Here is a 17914-nt window from a genome sequence, read left to right as displayed (position 1 = left end):
TGTGGGGGCGGCAGCGGCAGATCTGCAGCGCGCAGCCCCCAGCGAGCTTCCCCCCTCTTCTTCTCTGAGCCAGATGGAGCCGCATTTGGTTTCTCTTTTAAGCATGTTACTTTTGTGAGGAGAATAAAACGAGCAGGAACAGCTCTTGGCCGCAGCAGCACAAGCGAGCCCTGCTCTGCCAGAGGAAACCACATAAAAGCGCGCGGGTGCGCGTTTGGGGGGAGGGCGTAGCGAGCGATGATGCCTGGAGCTTCTTGCACTCGGAGCTGCGATTTGTGAGTGAAACATGATGAAATCACCCCCTGGACAAATCACACGAGCCTGTCAACCTCACCAGGTGGGATTACTCGTAGCTAATAGCCTCAACTCCCCGAGCAAACAGAGCTCCGCGCTCACTATAAAAAAAGGCGACAACGCGGTGTAGGCTTTTCAAGAATTCCCTGGTATGGCTAAGCAGGGCTGCGTCCACTCGCACCAGGTAGGAGAGGAGAGGAGCGTGTTTGCTTTTAGAGGAGGAGTAGCCCGTCTCTCCTGAATAAGTTCCTACAAAAAGGAGCGTTTCAGCTCCAGAAAGAGATGTTTTATTCATAAACCCCTTCTGGTTTGTGTTACTCTCCAACGGTGACGCTGTCAGCTGCTGCTCCAGTGATGGGAACTGCAGTGCTAGGGAGCTCCAATGTACTGAGGACCATCTCTGCCCTTTATGCATAATGCTCTTAGTGCAAAAGTCCTGCTTCTTGCACACTTTGCTTACTTTGCTGTTTTACTTTTGCAGGTTATATCCTTATTTGCTTTTGCCTTTGGAGTAAATGTCTGCATGGGATTTACAACAAATCGATTTAGGAGATCTGAAGAATGGGATGAGGGCCCCGTCTCAGGTACAGTAACTAACATAAATTGTACATCACCATATACCCTTATGTTATAGACTGTGGTTAGAAACCATTCCTACTCTGTAACAGTAGTTTGCTTGTTCCTTTTCCCTCTAGGATATAGAGAAGAATAAATAACTCACTGAGCCCGAGTCAGTTGACCTTTGGGACTCACCTATAGGTCTCCTATTTACTTAAACTTTTGCTCTGTGTGCATGTGACTATGGAAAATTTAGCTTATTTTAGGACTGAGCACTGTCAGTCTCACAGAGACCGGTCTCCTCAGCTTGTGAAGTGTTTGCTGTGTTTTGTACTCCGCACGGCTTCCTTCTAGCGCTAAGAGAAACTCCCTGATGGCTTTAAAGGTGGTGGATTTATTTTGGTAGCACTGAAGCGGTTTCTAGAAACTTGATTAATGCTTTCAAGAGGCACTGGTGAGAAAAGCTTTTGGGATTTCTGTGGCTCCTGAGGTCATGCTGGTTTGTGAACAGTAGACGGCAGACATCTGAAAGCGGAGAGGGCTGGGAGAGGAGAGCAGGTGTTCGTGCAGATGTGCTGTCACCGCGTCCTCTGCTTTTCTTACGCCTGCTACTTTTATTCTTTGGAAGACAGCAAGAACATGCTGCAGGAGGAACTGTTGTGGGGCAGTATAGGGTTCTGTGAGCTCAAGCATAGTCCAAATGGAAAAATGTATAAACCAGACAATTAGTCTTTTTTTATTCAAGAAAAAGCAGGCTTGAGTTGTGTCTCTGTTCCTTTGGCAGGAGAAGGGAAACTCATGGTCATTGCCTTAGAGCTGGTTAACGTAACTGAAGTAAAAGGGTTTCATTTGCAGTGCCTGTCTGTAATGATAGCGTGTGAAGTTTAATTATAAGATTGCTTGCTGTGGCCAGAGATTTTTGTGTTCCTGGTAATGTATCTGTGTCCTCCTGTCCTCCCTCTTTGAGGAATTGGTGTCTAATCACAGCCACTGTCAGGGCTGCTGGTCACTGAGTAGAGGCATTTTAGGTAATCAGGAAGATAGTGGCTGTTGCTTTTGATCTTTTAAGCCGTAAAAGAAAAATTGCTTGAAAAATAATTTCTAAAAATCTTCTACGATGTTAACTGTAGAACAGATGTGTAGTGTCTGTAATAGGGATGGGAAGGATTTGCATTTCAAGTGTTCTACAGCTGAGTGGCAGTTGCTTTGCTTTCACTGGTGACTGTCTAGGGCAGGGCTCAGCTGGTTTTTCGTAAAGACCCAGAGGTCTGATATTGGGGTCCCATGGCAGCTGATTGGTGCCAACCCCGCTGAGCCAGCCAGCAGTGTTCAACACCTCCAGGGCTGGGAACAGTAGCTGTGTGCTCTTTCCAATAGCAGGGTGATTAGCTCAGCATGCCAGTAAAGTAGGAAGAAACACAGGATCTCTTGAAAAGGGCAGGAGATGGGGTACTTTTGGAAATGTATTGAAAATTTGTTCACAGGTGGGACTGACCCAGCACCTGGCATTGAAGTAGTACAGTCAAGGGCGCAATAATGAGAGACAAAATAATGGAGGATTTTGTCCATTCTGTGTTTATATAGCTTGGTTACTTTTATTGCAGGAGAAAAAAAATTATAGCAAAACATAAATGTATATAGTTACAGTACAGTATAAACAGTAAAAAGTTACACTGGAGATGTACAGGGTTTTAGCAAACTGAAAGCACTGTGATCAAAGAACCTTAGTCACTCTTTACTGCATGACTTCCAATTATACTTCATTAGAAGTCCAATGAAATATACAGAAAAAAAGGTTAGTATAAATTCTTTTTCAACATCACTATTCTTTAGCTTATTTGCTCCCAAGTGTCTTGACGTTGAGAATTAATTATTTTATGCTGGCAAAACACTTTCTTTACCAAGTATTATTGTAGAAATCAGTTTGTTATTTCTCCAGAGGTATGCCATGATTGTAAGCAAATTTTCATCTAGCATGGAACTCTGCTGTGAGCCAAAATCATCATGGTTTTTTCCTAGTCCCTTGTAAATGCACTCCAAAGTATCACATTTAATTGAAATACATTTTTCCTCAAAATTTTAAGATACAGTAGAGAACCAAAGCTCACATTTTTCCTTAACTTTGCCTTTGTAAGTTACATGCTGTAGGGATTTTCTTAGCCATCTCTTAAAGCACTTTCAGGGAAAATTGCCTTAGTAATCTCTTGAAGCATGGTTCTTGATCACAGTAGAATAACTTAATGCTTTGGAAGGAGAGACATTGTTGTTTTTCTCTCTTCTCACTGTAGTTTTAAGCATGCAATCAAAAATGGAGTAATGCTTTTCTTCTGTTGGAACACTTGTATTTTTCCCTTACCTGACTTTCCATTTGGATTTAACTCATTGCAAAGATGAAAAGCAAGTTCATAATAGGCATATCATCTAGCAGAACTAGCACTCCAGATGTTTTAAGTATTTGGTTGTTCCCTATGGGATCCAAAATGGCAATTTTTTACTATGTAGGCTCCTTTTTATAATGACTCTGTAAGCATGTCTATATTGTGTAATCCTGTTTTAAACACTACTGTAAATAAATTGATTTCATTATTTTTAAACCTTCTAATCAGACAGAATCAAAAGAAATAGTTCGATATGGCACTTTCTAAGATAAATATAACACCTTTAAAATGGAAATGTAACAGCTTCCTTGAACTGAATCACAAAGGCACTATTGCCCTAATTTAGCTTTGCTCTCTAACCTATCACATAGAAGACAATTAGATGGCTGTTTTGAATTTAGTGGCAATAAAAGGAATGGATGGAAAACAGTGTGAAAAGCTTTATGTATGAAATACTGAAGGAATGATCTTCAGGCTGAGGTCCCAGTGCCTGCTGCAACATCTGACTGTAGGAGCTGTGGAGAGATGCAGGAATTTTGAAAATCATTTTAAACTGTCTAAGTTTGTTCTATACAAGGGTTTCTGTTAGTTTGAAAGTGCTCACCAGGGAGAGAGCTCCTGATGACATATTTTCAAACTATTCTGCATGCACCAGTACCTGTGCCATGGCATTGTGCACGACCTGAAAATCATGGTCTGGCTGCAAAGGCAAGGTCAAGCATGAGAAACAAAGGAGTGATCTTAATGTATTTGGAGAAATTCAACAAGTTCTCTTTTGTGCTGCCATATGGAAAGTGTCCTACATTGACTCAGGATGTGTGACTTGAATTTGCTAAGTGATTTGGGATAATTCACTACATCGCTAATGAGGTGGTTGTCAAGAGATGTGAAAAAATTAGACAAGGTAGGTGGGCTAAACCTTTCTTACATTATATGGAAACCCTTCTTGCAGTTATAGAAGATGGAACTAGAAGGGATTTTGAACAGCCATGTAGACCTCCATATCCCAAGACCTGGTCAGTTGTTACAGAAGTATTTCTGACAGATCTTCTAGATCCCTAGCACTTCTTCAGAATCTTCAAGCTCTGAGATTGCTCAGCTTCTCTGTGGGTGGTTTTTGGTGCAAATGAGCTGCTCTTTACAACAGGTAGGCATTCCTAGGATGCAGTCAATTGTCTCTTACATAATCTGCAGTCAGATTTACACCTTCTCTTTCCTAAACATGTGTTGATGTGTTGGTTTTGGGGGTTTTTTTGGCTCTCTGAAAAGGTCTCCCTCTCTGCCCTTTGAAATGAAAAGGATAATGTCCAGGTAAAGGTTTATGTGCTGGTATGTAATACTTTCAAGTTTCTAATACGTTTGATTTGCAGCTTACTGGATCTGTGATTAGATATTACCTACCTTCCAAAAAAGAAAGTAGTGGAAGAGATTCAATAACATGAAAATATTTTTGGTAGTAGATTTTCAGAAACATTTGATAGGAAAGAGCTGTCATCAAAAATAAGGACCACAGCTTTATAACTCTGAAAATTAGAGTGCTAAAATGATTTGAAACCCTTGTCATGTGATTGATTTCTAGCATAGATTTGTGACTTATGAATGTAAGCAAAGAAAATACTGATCTATGTATTGCCAGCATAGATGCACACTCTATCTCCTTGGAATTTCAGATGGCCAAAATCCTAATGGCTCACTAAGAGCATGCTTGCAGGGTAGGTACCTGTAGTGTGAAACTTCACTGTGTGTATGATGTTTCTCACCCTGAGCACTGCTGACCTGATTGAAATAAAACCCCACAAAACCAGAGAGATGGAGTTGTCTGCTACTACCTTTTCCAGCATTATAGGAGTGTGCCTTGAACTTGGTATGAGCCACGACTGCAACCATGATACATTTGGGTTTCTTACCTATGATCTTGCTGCAGCACTGATTTTCTGACAGGTCTACTCCCTGAATTGGTTTGTGCTAGTGTCCAGTCAGTGCCACTCCAAGGCAAGTGGTGGAGTGCATGGGATGAGAGCTGGTGACACATCAGCTGCTACAGTGTCACCTCCAAACGCCCCCTTCATCATCTTTTCCATCCATTCTCACAGTGTTCACTTAATGCCATCTTATTTGGGAAGAGGTTTCCCTTCAGTTTATGTGGAAACTAAACTCTCAGCTATGTAAAAGTGTAGGGGGAAAAATACATAAGAAAATATCAGACCAAGTATTTCCTAAAAGTGCCATTGCGTCAGTCCTCTAAAAGTCATACTCCTAATCATGGTGAGGTTTGCCAAACCCAAAACCAAACTATGGCCTAAAAGAAAACAAAACAGAAGACAATTTCAAATACTTAATTTTAATAGGTCTCTCAAGGAGCAAAAGGCATTGTGAAATTTTCCTTGGAACGCCTCTATATTTAAAGGATAACATACATTCCTAACTTTATTTCATAAAATACAATTAAGCTTAGAGAACAGCACACAATTTTCCTGCTTCATATAAGCTGTTATGTAGGATTCTCCTGCAAGAAAAAACTTTTAAAATATATAAAGTGTATAAAATAGTAAGTTTTGAGCAAAGAGCCAACATATATCAGCTTTGACATTAAGGGCCCTTACTAATAAATAGATTATTGAAGTCTAAGACATTAATCATGGTTTGCAGACTGGCAGACCTCCATTTACTTATATATGTAATAGTTATTGATTTCTAAATACTTCTGTATTTTTAAAAGTTTTTATCATTTAGTGCTTTGCAAAAGCCCATCAAAAAGTCGTACTTTATTTCTCCATTAATTTATAGAGCATTTTTTAAAGTATTCTTTCATGCTTCACATTGATTTGACACCTTCCAGTGTAGCAGACCAAGTCCTGCTGTCTGCGTGTAGATTAATTGGAGTCCTTTCCTATGTAAACTGTCCAGCCAGCCATGAAAATGTCACTTGGTTTCTGAAAACAAAGGCCTGCTTCTGTGGAATAGCTGCAGCTCCTGGAATGGGGCCTTGGAGACTTCAATACATTTCTGCTAATGATCTCTTGATTGTTACAGAGGTAAAGCCAGGGCTGTTTCTTTGCAGGATGTTATCACAGCATGCTGCTTCCTCTTATTTTCCCCAAAAGAACAACTTTTTTTTGAATTTGTTCTTTTTTTGTTTTGTTTCTTCAAGCAGTTCTTCTGCTCTCCCTTCCCTTTCCCAGAGCAAGCATCTGAGGTCTTGCTCGTTCGAGTGGCTCAGGGCTGAGCTGCCTGTCCCATCGCTTGCCAGCCTGACAGATGTTGCCCTGTTTCTTGTTCCACACAGTCCTGTCAGATTCCCCCTGGATCAATACCTCTGGCTCCTGCAAAAACAGATGCTTTGAACTTCAAGAGGCAGAGCCTCCTGGCTGCCGCTGTGACAACCTGTGCAAGAGCTACAACAGCTGCTGCTTCGACTTTGATGAGCTGTGCTTAAAGACAGGTATGATGGGTCTCCTGCCCTGCACTGCCAGGCCCTGATGACACCTGGGTTCTGCCAGTGGTCAGGACCTGCTTGATAAACCAGCACTCCTTGGCATAACCTGCATCTCTTCCTCACCTTGCTTTGGCTGGGCAGGCTCAGCTCAGCCCAAAATGCAGCCCAGGTTTCCTTGCAAGGAGCAGCAGGACTGTGCACCTATTGCTCCTTACTGTGGGGAGCAGAAAAAGCAGGGTACTCTTGATACCACACTGAAAAGCAGATCTTCTAACACAAAGTTAAAAGCAATAATCAGTGTTCAGGCACCCATCTGACGTCTAGTTTATAATCAAAAGCCATGGTAAAAATTGGACGTTGGTCATTTTGTGTCAGCCATCCTTTTTCATCCCAACTGCTAACTTAATAGTGGAGCAATTCAACCTCATTTGAGAGACTGCCTTGGAAGCTGGGATTGTTGAAGGGGTACAGGTCCTCTTGGACCAGGGGACAGCCAGGTCTTGCTACCCATGTCCCAGATCCTGATTTCCAGGTGTTAGGATGCATATTACTGCGCTGGTAGAAACATTTGACTTCAATTCATTGGACCCTGGGGGATGGAAATACAGCAATAGGTTCATTTTCTGGTTTGGGCTTTTTTTTTTCCATGAGTCATAGGCAAGGAAAACTTCAAAGAGGGACATGAGTTATATTTTACTTCTTAGCATAGTGCATTTAAATTATTAGTTGTACCCATCTCCTTCAGTGTTTGCACAGTGGTGAGAGTTGACACAGGTGCCTTTTATTTTTGCCATTGAACTTGTTCTTGCTTTATTGAAGTTGTACTTAATAAGCAGCCAGAAGAAAAATGTCATGATTGAAAATATCAGTGCCCATGGATGTGCCATGCTTGAAAGTCCTGACTTCCTCAGTTCTGTTTATGATTACATAATTTTCAAAAATTGTTACCCAGAAAGAATGAGCTAATCTAGTATGAAAGACAAGTTTGGTTCCAGGCCAAAAATTTCTGATTTTGAGGCTGATGCTATTCTGCTCCTGCTGTAAATGGCTGCAGAATGAGAGGCTCTTTTTGAGGACTTTCAGCACAATGTCTCCTACCAAAAGGCAGAATTTCAGTTCCTTACCCTCCTGTCCACAGCAGACACATCTGTTCACATATGCATATGGATACTGTATAGCCCCTGGGGCTGTTGTGCTAGCGATCATATACTCCCATAGGCATTTTTTCAGGCAATTATCACATGTGTGATCTGTAAATATTACACACTTATAGGAAAAAGCCCCAGATGAAGCAGAAAAGGGGATAAAAGACATTACTCTGATGTGTGTTTTTTTTACTGGGTGCATGTTATCTAAAGTGATTTTTATAGTTTCTTGTGTGGGCCTTATTGTGGAAGACCCTATGTTTAAAACCATAGGCCCTGTTCCAAAGCAATGTACTACCCTTGAGAGAGCATCTAATTCACACAGGCCAGATCTTAAATTCATTTGCAAGAGAAGAGAAGATGGAGTTCTCACAGCAGCCATGCCTTGCTTTTCCTTGAAGAGCAGCTCTTGCTTTTTCATATCCTTGAGGCTGGTGCTGGATCTGCCCTGTGGGTGAGGAACTGATGGTGGGAGTAGGGCATCACTTTGCATCAATGTAATCTCTGTTCTACTTTCTTATTTCCTGGGGATTGAACGGGGGACTGCAGTAATTGTGAGGAAAAGCAAAGGTTACCCAAGAAACACCAGAATTCTTAGTTTGTGCTTTAGGTTCCACCATTTATCTGTGAAGATCCTTTTTTGTCTTTTCCTTTCCACTTTTTTTCTGGCATTCAGATTGTACAAAGCCTGGAGTACAACACCTGAGGGTAGCAGAAATACTCACACACGTGTTTGTGGAGGAGCTCTCCTGCACTTGCAAGTGATGAGGGTCCTTTTTGTTTCTGGTTGACATACCTACTTTAACGACTAGCCGTGTTTTCCTTATAGCATGAATGAATACTTTTTGTTTTGATTGCAATCTCTCAATCTTGCTTACACTGAATATTTTAGCTCGGGGCTGGGAGTGTACCAAAGATCGCTGTGGAGAAACCAGGAATGATGACAATGCTTGTCACTGCTCTGAAGATTGCTTAAGTAGAGGAGATTGTTGTACAAATTACCAAGTCGTTTGCAAAGGTGGGTCTTCGGTCTTTCTACCTCTTATCTTTCAAAGCCCAATAGAAGGCAGGGTAAAGAGTCTTCATCTAAAAGAGGAACTCTCCTTGTTTTGCTTTGATTTTTTTTTTTTTTAGGAGGTGGGGGAAGTGGGTAATCACACTTGTAAATTTTCTCTGGGCGCTAGCAGAGGTAAATAATAGGTTGAAGGATGTTATCTTTGCCTGTAGAGGTAATGGTAGGAAGAGAAGAGGTGGAGGTGGGTGAAGAAGAGTTTAAAGCAAAGCTCTAAAGTGTTCAGATGCGTTTTCTGCATCACAGGGTGTGCAAGGATATTTAATGATCCCAGAAGGAATGGAGCATTCCTAGATATGTTATCTCTGTCCCAAAGACGTCTCTCCACCCCCACCACAAAAGCTCCTGCTCAAACCACTTGGCCTAATATCTGTAGGCTCTGTTTCTTGTGGAAGAGGAGTTGCAAGGGCTATTGCTGGGCTTCAGGTGACCATGACACATCATGGCTGCAGAACAGCCCTCACTGTCTGGTGGGTGGATGGGCTTTGAGGACTTTATTTTCATCACTGCTCTGCTCTTTTAGAGCGTGGATGCCTGTCTAGTGTGTCTGTCATTGACAGCAGGTCTTCTGGTCCTTCGTAATGAGCTCTACAGGTTTTTGCTTTTGTATCTCGTCTAGTTCTTAGGTTTTTTCATTCATTAACTTTGCGGGGGCAGGGGTTACAGTTTGAAATTGTTTCACCATTTTGGGCAAACACATGTGTTGACAAAATTGTAGTTGTCCAGATCCATCCATACACTGAAAATGGGCCTTTTTGTTTGCTTGGGTTTTGCTGTTGGGAATCCAAATGGAGTGTGTATTTTCCAACAAATTCCTGTAGATTGTCCTTCCCCTTCCCAAATAAACCAGAAGCTGAGACCACTAAATACTGGTATAGATTCCAGTTCCTGTCTTTTTTGTGAGCTTCCTCTCACAAGGTCAAGACAGAGGAGTTAGTATGTCTCTAGCTTTAATGTACATAATCTTCATTTAATTGGGTAATAACAAACTATCTCATCGACCCTGGAACACTGACATGACTAAGCCTTATGTGAGAACAGTGTTTCCTCTTTATTTGTGCCTTTGCCCATCTGAGGATAGTGTGTTGGGTTTTTTTTTTCCCTTGGAACTTGTCTATCTACCTCCTGTCATGGTCAGTTGGAATTGCTGCAGCACACATTTCCAGCAGGTCTTTTCTATGATGTTTTTTGTTTCGTTCTTTTAATTGAATTGCAGTTCCTCTAATAGTGCCAGGTTCAGAAAGTAGGGTTGTTAGTTAATAATTTGGTTTTTTTCCAGCTGATCTGTAAAAATGCAAGTCATGAGCCACTCTATAGACAGCATTCAGCAGTGAAAACCTTAAGAAAATAGTTGATTACACAAAGTAATTTTAACTAATGTAGCTCTGAAAGAGTATTTAATGCTTTTTTTAGCTTGAGTCTCACCTGATCCATGAGCTGATCACCTCTCTAAGCCAGCTGGAAACTATTTAGAGTTGTTTTTCTTCACCAGAATGAATTTTGTTCTATGCCTTTAGCCAGCTGAATCAGCTCATGGAGCCATGAGAACTGATGGTAGAAGGGTGGGAATTCACAGACAGAAGCAGCACTACCTGTTTTTCACAGATGAAAAATAAAAAAAATTAAAATAGATGACCACCGTGTCTAAAGCATTACCAGCGCCTCCTGTGGTCAAAAGGACACTTTTAACTTCAGTTTTAAGAGCTGCTTGTAGAAGTGCTAGTTTGGATATTTTTGTTGAATAGAATACAACCAGATCACTTCAGCTTTGTGAAGACATTCTCATTGCTCATGGGAAGTATGACAACTCAGTCCATTAACTGGAGCTAGACTTTATTTTTTTACATGTATTTTCTGTGAAACCTGTAGCTGTATCCACAGGTTTTGTATTTTTTTGTTTTTTGAAACTCCAATGTGACTTTTCTGGTAGGAGAAACCCACTGGGTGGATGATGACTGTGAAGAGATAAAGGCTCCTGAATGTCCAGCAGGGTAAGTGTTTGTTTTGCTTGCATCTGGAAAGGCAAATGTGGCAAAGCCAGTGGTCCCCAGCTCTGCCTTGGACCTCTGCCCATCACGTTTCTGCACTGGCTCTGTCATGCAGGCTGAATAACTGTGGGTTGGATGCTTTCCTGGGCTTCACCATTTCGAAAGTTAGGCTCATAATACTGTAATATATTTGCCTTAATTTAGGTTCATAAAATTGTCATGCATTTGCCTTTGTGCTGCTGGATGAGTAGTGGGTGGATGATATTGAATTCTTGGTCTTCAATCGCCTGTTGCTGGGTTTGCCTGCTTCACTTACATGCACAGAGAAGGTAGCCAGACTCCTCTGAAGTTAGTGGAAAGGCCTAGGTTGTTCTGCTTTCAGTAAAATTCAGGTTAAGCCATACGTGAGCACAGTTCAGGCCGTTTGTTTTTTTTTTTTTTTAAGCGTAATTTTGTTCTTTTAACATTGTGCCCTTAAATGAAAGGATTTCTAAACTGCAGTGGGGTACAGACTTAGTGAGGAACTTGGGCATATGAGTAATATGGAGAAAGTAAGTAACTTTTGAAACCATTTGTCTCACTATTATCCCTAAAGAAAGCATCTGCTCTGGTGCTGTGCTGGGTTGCAGCTCAGCCTGTGCTGTTAGGAGGATAGTTTGGAGATGCTTCTCCTGGTGACAGTGACAGCTGCTAACCTCTGTAGCAAATGACATTAAAAGTCCAGATGTGTCCATCCATGGCATGTATCTGCCTGCTTGGACTTGACTTTCAGTAGCAGTAATAAATTCAAAAAGTAATAAAGTGATAAGAAATACTGTCATCTTTAGTATGTTAGAATGAACTGTGCCTCACAGAGCATGCTCCAAATGGCCCATGGACTTCTGTTTGAGAAAGAAGACCAACAATCATGAGATATGTGGTTTTTAACTAGAGATTGTGTGTTGGACTGGGTACTTGTGCATGGTAAATTTCCTTCTCCATCACCTTCTATAAGCATTTGCCTTATGGGTTATATCTTTTTAGCTCAGGGAAGATGTCTTTTATGTTGGATATCAGCCCTTTCACTGGCTGTGAGTGAGCACTGGCTGTTACTAAGTGTGAGGATTATCAGTTTCTCATGATCTCTTAAGTATGTAAAAGACTATAGGTATATAGTTTATACAGTAACTGAACTTCTGGATTTCCTAGAGGCTCAGTGAGCAAGTGGAAATTAAAAAAACTAAAATTTTGAAATGCTGCTTTATATTCCTGCTGCTTTTGTCTTTAGCTTTGTTCGTCCTCCTTTGATCATCTTTTCTGTGGATGGTTTCCGTGCATCATATATGAAGAAGGGGAACAAGGTCATGCCCAATATTGAAAAACTGAGTGAGTACCTCTATTTTCTGTCAATAAATGAAAGACAGTCTCCTGCAGCTCAATTGCTTTCTTTGTTGAGCAACAGAAGGGTCAGCATGGAGATGAAATGGCAGAAGTCCCCTTTAAATTAGGTGGTATCTACTGGTGACTTGAAGGCACCCTGAATAATGCAGCGCGCAGCCGCTGCTTTGGGAAAGGCTGCTCAGAATCAGCGACCTTTATGTGGTTTTGTCAGCAAAGAAATTAATCTTTAGTACATGATACATATCATGCATGCTTACAGGCTAGTTGGTAGGTGCCCACAAAATTTTCCACTTGGTTCAGAAATGTCAGAGGTATGGATAAGTGGCTGCAGAAGCTGTACTTGGATGCCTGGTAACTGGCTGAAAACATGCCCTGCACTCATCCTCCTGGGAATGGGCATCCCCTTGGGTTTGTGGAGGACTGGGTGCACTGAATATTTGAGCCTTTCTGTATTGCATGGTGGTTTGTGTGAGCCTGTACCTTTGAAATGTGTCAGGGTTTTTTCCCCTGTGTTTGTGCTGGCACTCATATTTGTGTAGCCAGCTATGGTTGGGTTCAATGATCTTGAAAGGCCACAAAGCCCAGCGTGAAACTGCAGCTTTGGTGTATTTATTACTTAAAATAAACCTGTGTTTCTCATGTTGTTTTACTTAAAAAGACACTTCTAATGACTCCAGATGGAGACTAGCTCAGGAAAAAAACAGAGTCTATGGGACTATAGCTGGTTCTGTAGTCATCTGGAGGCATTATTTCGGTTGTCAGTTGTGAAGTACAAAGAGTGCATGAATAGATTTACTACTGCCCATAGTGCTGACTGCTGTTAAGCAGCAGAAAGTTCATTTAAATTAGTTAAAATTTAACTAGTTTCTGCATCATTTAGAGTCACAGAAATTACTTTCTCTTGTTTGGTTTTCCATGTCTAAGAGCTTTGCTTCCTCACATTTGCATTTGATTTTTCAGGATCTTGTGGTACACATTCTCCTTATATGCGACCTGTTTACCCTACAAAAACATTCCCCAACTTGTACACCCTTGCTACTGTAAGTTCCTGGGAAGGATTTTTTCATTATAAAATGTTGCACTGGAGTCGAAGTGTGTGTTATGGGAAGCAAGGTTTAAAAAATATATAGATGTGTAACTGTTTCATTGTCCATCCTTTTATGTATTTATTTATGTTAAGTATTTTCTTCATTTTAAAGAATATTATTTAAGTATTTTCTTTTTTTTTGAAGTGGTGAAATGGATTGTATCTCACCATTTATACACTGTCACAGCTTTCCTATGCTCTCTTGTGCCTGCTTTTGCAGTTATTTGTACTGCTGCATAATTACAGGTCAAAGTTTTCCTAGGGGCATGATACATATCATGCATGCTTACAGGCTAGTTGGTAGGTGCCCACAAAATTTTCCACTTGGTTCAGAAATGTCAGAGGTATGGATAAGTGGCTGCAGAAGCTGTACTTGGATGCCTGGTAACTGGCTGAAAACATGCCCTGCACTCATCCTCCTGGGAATGGGCATCCCCTTGGGTTTGTGGAGGACTGGGTGCACTGAATATTTGAGCCTTTCTGTATTGCATGGTGGTTTGTGTGAGCCTGTACCTTTGAAATGTGTCAGGGTTTTTTCCCCTGTGTTTGTGCTGGCACTCATATTTGTGTAGCCAGCTATGGTTGGGTTCAATGATCTTGAAAGGCCACAAAGCCCAGCGTGAAACTGCAGCTTTGGTGTATTTATTACTTAAAATAAACCTGTGTTTCTCATGTTGTTTTACTTAAAAAGACACTTCTAATGACTCCAGATGGAGACTAGCTCAGGAAAAAAACAGAGTCTATGGGACTATAGCTGGTTCTGTAGTCATCTGGAGGCATTATTTCGGTTGTCAGTTGTGAAGTACAAAGAGTGCATGAATAGATTTACTACTGCCCATAGTGCTGACTGCTGTTAAGCAGCAGAAAGTTCATTTAAATTAGTTAAAATTTAACTAGTTTCTGCATCATTTAGAGTCACAGAAATTACTTTCTCTTGTTTGGTTTTCCATGTCTAAGAGCTTTGCTTCCTCACATTTGCATTTGATTTTTCAGGATCTTGTGGTACACATTCTCCTTATATGCGACCTGTTTACCCTACAAAAACATTCCCCAACTTGTACACCCTTGCTACTGTAAGTTCCTGGGAAGGATTTTTTCATTATAAAATGTTGCACTGGAGTCGAAGTGTGTGTTATGGGAAGCAAGGTTTAAAAAATATATAGATGTGTAACTGTTTCATTGTCCATCCTTTTATGTATTTATTTATGTTAAGTATTTTCTTCATTTTAAAGAATATTATTTAAGTATTTTCTTTTTTTTTGAAGTGGTGAAATGGATTGTATCTCACCATTTATACACTGTCACAGCTTTCCTATGCTCTCTTGTGCCTGCTTTTGCAGTTATTTGTACTGCTGCATAATTACAGGTCAAAGTTTTCCTAGGGGAAAAAAACCACCCCTGAAATGCTGCCCTGAATACAACCAGCAGTGGTTTCTCTGCTGGAGCAGCCGGGGGGGCAGTGTGCAGCTGCTGAGTGTGTCTGTGCTGGCCCTGCAGAGAGAGGAGCCATCGCTGTGCTGCGGTGGCAGGGCTGCCAACCAGGCTGTCCCCACACCTGTGTGACATTGGTAGTGCTCCAAAAGCTTCCATAAGGGACTCTCCACCTTCAGCTGAAGTTTTTCCCCTTTTTTTTTTTTTTTTTTTTTTTTTGTGTGTGTGTGCAGCCACTGCAAGAATGTTGAAATGGATGAGACAGGAGCTATGGAGAAAGAATAGTTTGGGAGAGGAGAGTGCCCAGAGAAAAGAATTTTCTGCTCTTCTCTCTGAATTGCTTTTACTGCAGGACAAATTATGGTATAAAGCCATGGCTTTGGGTGACCTGCCTCAACTTTTTTTCTTGGAAATAATTTATCTAACAGAAGCAGTCATGAAGATAAAAATAGTATAAAATGGAAATGCTAAGTGTTCCTCTTGCAACCAGAGAATGAATTACTTAGTCCAGAAAGGGCATTCATAAAGAAGAACTGAAAGTACAAACAGATCTTGTTTTTATACATATATACTTTTTCTTTGATGACCCCAAACTAACTTTTAAACAGTGTGAAAAACTTGAAAGTATTGAGTAACAGGAGTTTTTTTTTTTTTAGCACAATTCAATCATCTCTTACTGCTTTCATTACTACAGCCAGATTTAAATCTGCTTATCTGAAAGTAAAAATCTTTTCTATTATGTAGTTACAAAGATACTTATTTTAAAATAATTTAGTGGTACTTTCAGATAGCTAGGAAGCACTGCACTTGTGTGCATTAGAGTTTTACTAATTAATCTACTTCTGCACAAAGGGACTCTATCCTGAATCACATGGGATTGTTGGCAATTCGATGTATGACCCAGTGTTTGATGCCAGCTTCAGTCTTCGAGGGCGAGAGAAATTCAATCACAGATGGTGGGGAGGTCAACCAGTAAGTTTCAAATTCCCTCCTACTTTTTTCTTCCTCCCTTTTCTCCCCTCCCCCTGTGCTGTGGAACATAGCCAATAACAATAATTAAAAAAACCATATGTGAACAATTTGTACCTAATCCCTACCCCCTCCCCTCCGGAGGGCCCTCCGTCTATCAGTTTAATGTAATGTTTTGAGTTGGCTTTTTGCTTTTCAGAATAATAAATCCATTGACTAGGGAAAGGTCCTTGCACTGATACATATTAATTAGACACAGCTAGGATAAAACCCTCACTTGAGGAAGCAGTGTAACACTGTGATTTTGTTACTGTGGCATAATGTTTCCTTTTCATTATGGGTTTCCTAGGTTTTTGTCCTAGTAATGTTCTTGAGAAGTTTTAGTGTAAATATTTTGTCAGCATAGTATGGCATAATTTCATAATTATTATTAAAGTCCACAAGTAATCACTGTTACCTGATTCCTGTTACACTGTTCCAGAGGCTGTGGAAACTTGAGAATTAATTTCTACCTTGAGCACAGCAGCAGAGGCTGGTCCAGTCTCTTAGATTAGTGTTGGACTTGGTTTGTCTAGGTCGGAACTCTTATTCTAGGCAAGGAGATGGAGTCCTTCCAAGTATTCCATGTTACTACAGCAAAGACAGTCCCTTTGCTTCTGCTGCACTTTCCCCACTGGTGCATGCTGTGGCGGCTTTGACAAAAGCAAAACCAGTAAGTTTTAAGTGCAGGAAGCCAAGGTGCATGCACGTTTCATTGCACTGATTGCTTAGGGAACTATGATTTAAATGCTCTCTGATGAATTAACCTCACAAAAGGGTGAGATGGTAAAGGTAAGGAAATCAGAAGGGGTTTGGGAGCACCATAATCTGTCATTTCTCTTTGCTAAATTGATCGATATCATCTCTCAAATCTCTTAAAGTAGAAATATCCCAAGAAGCTAAAGGGAGTTATTCTGACAGTTGTAGGCTTAGTAAGTGTCTGTGTTGTCTGCAAGTCATTTGGTCTTCAACAAATGTGAGATGAGGCAATTTAGAGCTGCAGGCAGATGTGTGACAGGCAGATGTGTCTGGCTGTAGCTGAGCCAGAATGAGGTATTTGTGCTGTTGTAAAATCTGTCAGTGAGTGTAGGCACTCCCTTAGCTAGCTATGACCTGGCTTAGCTTTTGGCATGAGTGATGAGGAGAAGACAGGGTGAGGAACATAGCTATTACCTTTCCAGATGGAAGCAAAGAATCAGGATCAAAACTAGGAGCAGTGAAAGAGCAGCAGTGTGTAACCTCTTTATCTCAGCTACAGCCAGAGCCACACAGTTAAAACCTGCTCCAGTCTGGAGTTGAGCTCCTAGATAATCCTGTGGCTCAACTGCTGTGTGACAACTCATTAAGCAGTTGGAATTTAATTATGCATTGCAAATTTAATTCTGCATCTTACCTAAATCATGTTTAGGTAGGAGTTAGTGGAGAACTAATTGTTGGGGCTTGTACAAATGTCTACTTTTAAAATATGATATTTTAGAAGTACAATATTAAGTCTTCCCACACCTATGCTACTCCAGGGAATAAAAGATTTTCTGGATGAAAAATTTCATCTCAGAAGAGTTCAAGAAAGTTATGCAATAGTGGGTGACCTTATGCTGGATGAAATCCTCAGAGGATGGGGTGTGTGTGCGGGGGTGTTGCATACCCAAGAAGGGATGATAAAATAAACCAGTTGTTCTGAAGAATTGTTAAAAAGGAAACACACAAATCATGTAATAAACTGGACATGTCTTTGGAAAATTGGAAGCAAATGCACAGAGGAAGGACTATAATTCAATCCCTGTACACAATAATATGAGGGAAACACATAAATTGGGTAAACCTGATAGAGTGGCCACAATAGCTGGATAAGGAGATGATAGATCTCTTGCAGAAATATGATATAAATTATACTCTCTCTGCATGTGCAAGAATTGCACATTTGATAAGAGAACTGCAGATTTTTATAAGAGAAGTTATCTCTGTCTATATATTGGTTAGATACAGTCAGTTTCTAACATCTTTTTATAATTTTCTTTAAAAATGACATTGACATAGACTGCCCAAAATAGCTGGGTATTGGAAGATGAGAGAGTTCACTTAAGGGGGTAGAAAGGGATACCTGGTCTGTGTATCAAAGGAATCCTGTCTGTCATAT

The 17914-nt window shown here is 40.7% G+C and overlaps 1 protein-coding gene across 2 annotated transcripts in view; it reads left to right on the top strand.

Moving 5' to 3' along the window:
- The first annotated feature begins 15 nt into the window (after window positions 1–15).
- ENPP2 (ectonucleotide pyrophosphatase/phosphodiesterase 2) overlaps window positions 16–17914 on the top strand; it is a 57969-nt gene continuing 40070 nt past the window's right edge. The window contains exons 1-8 of one of the 2 annotated variants that reach the window (XM_031056737.1): window positions 16–337; window positions 776–878; window positions 6517–6672; window positions 8704–8829; window positions 10814–10874; window positions 12139–12236; window positions 13212–13291; window positions 15622–15741. In XM_031056737.1, the coding sequence (XP_030912597.1) occupies window positions 287–337; window positions 776–878; window positions 6517–6672; window positions 8704–8829; window positions 10814–10874; window positions 12139–12236; window positions 13212–13291; window positions 15622–15741 (795 nt within the window). In that variant the 5' untranslated portion in view covers window positions 16–286. Of the gene's footprint in view, window positions 479–775; window positions 879–6516; window positions 6673–8703; window positions 8830–10813; window positions 10875–12138; window positions 12237–13211; window positions 13292–15621; window positions 15742–17914 lie in introns of both variants that reach the window. The other variant, XM_005420696.2, reaches the window with a different exon arrangement.

The sequence above is a fragment of the Geospiza fortis genome, unplaced genomic scaffold (genome assembly GCF_000277835.1).
Source record: "Geospiza fortis unplaced genomic scaffold, GeoFor_1.0 scaffold111, whole genome shotgun sequence".
In the NCBI taxonomy this organism is placed as follows: Eukaryota; Metazoa; Chordata; class Aves; order Passeriformes; family Thraupidae; genus Geospiza; species Geospiza fortis.
This window is presented reverse-complemented; position numbering and strand designations above follow the sequence as displayed.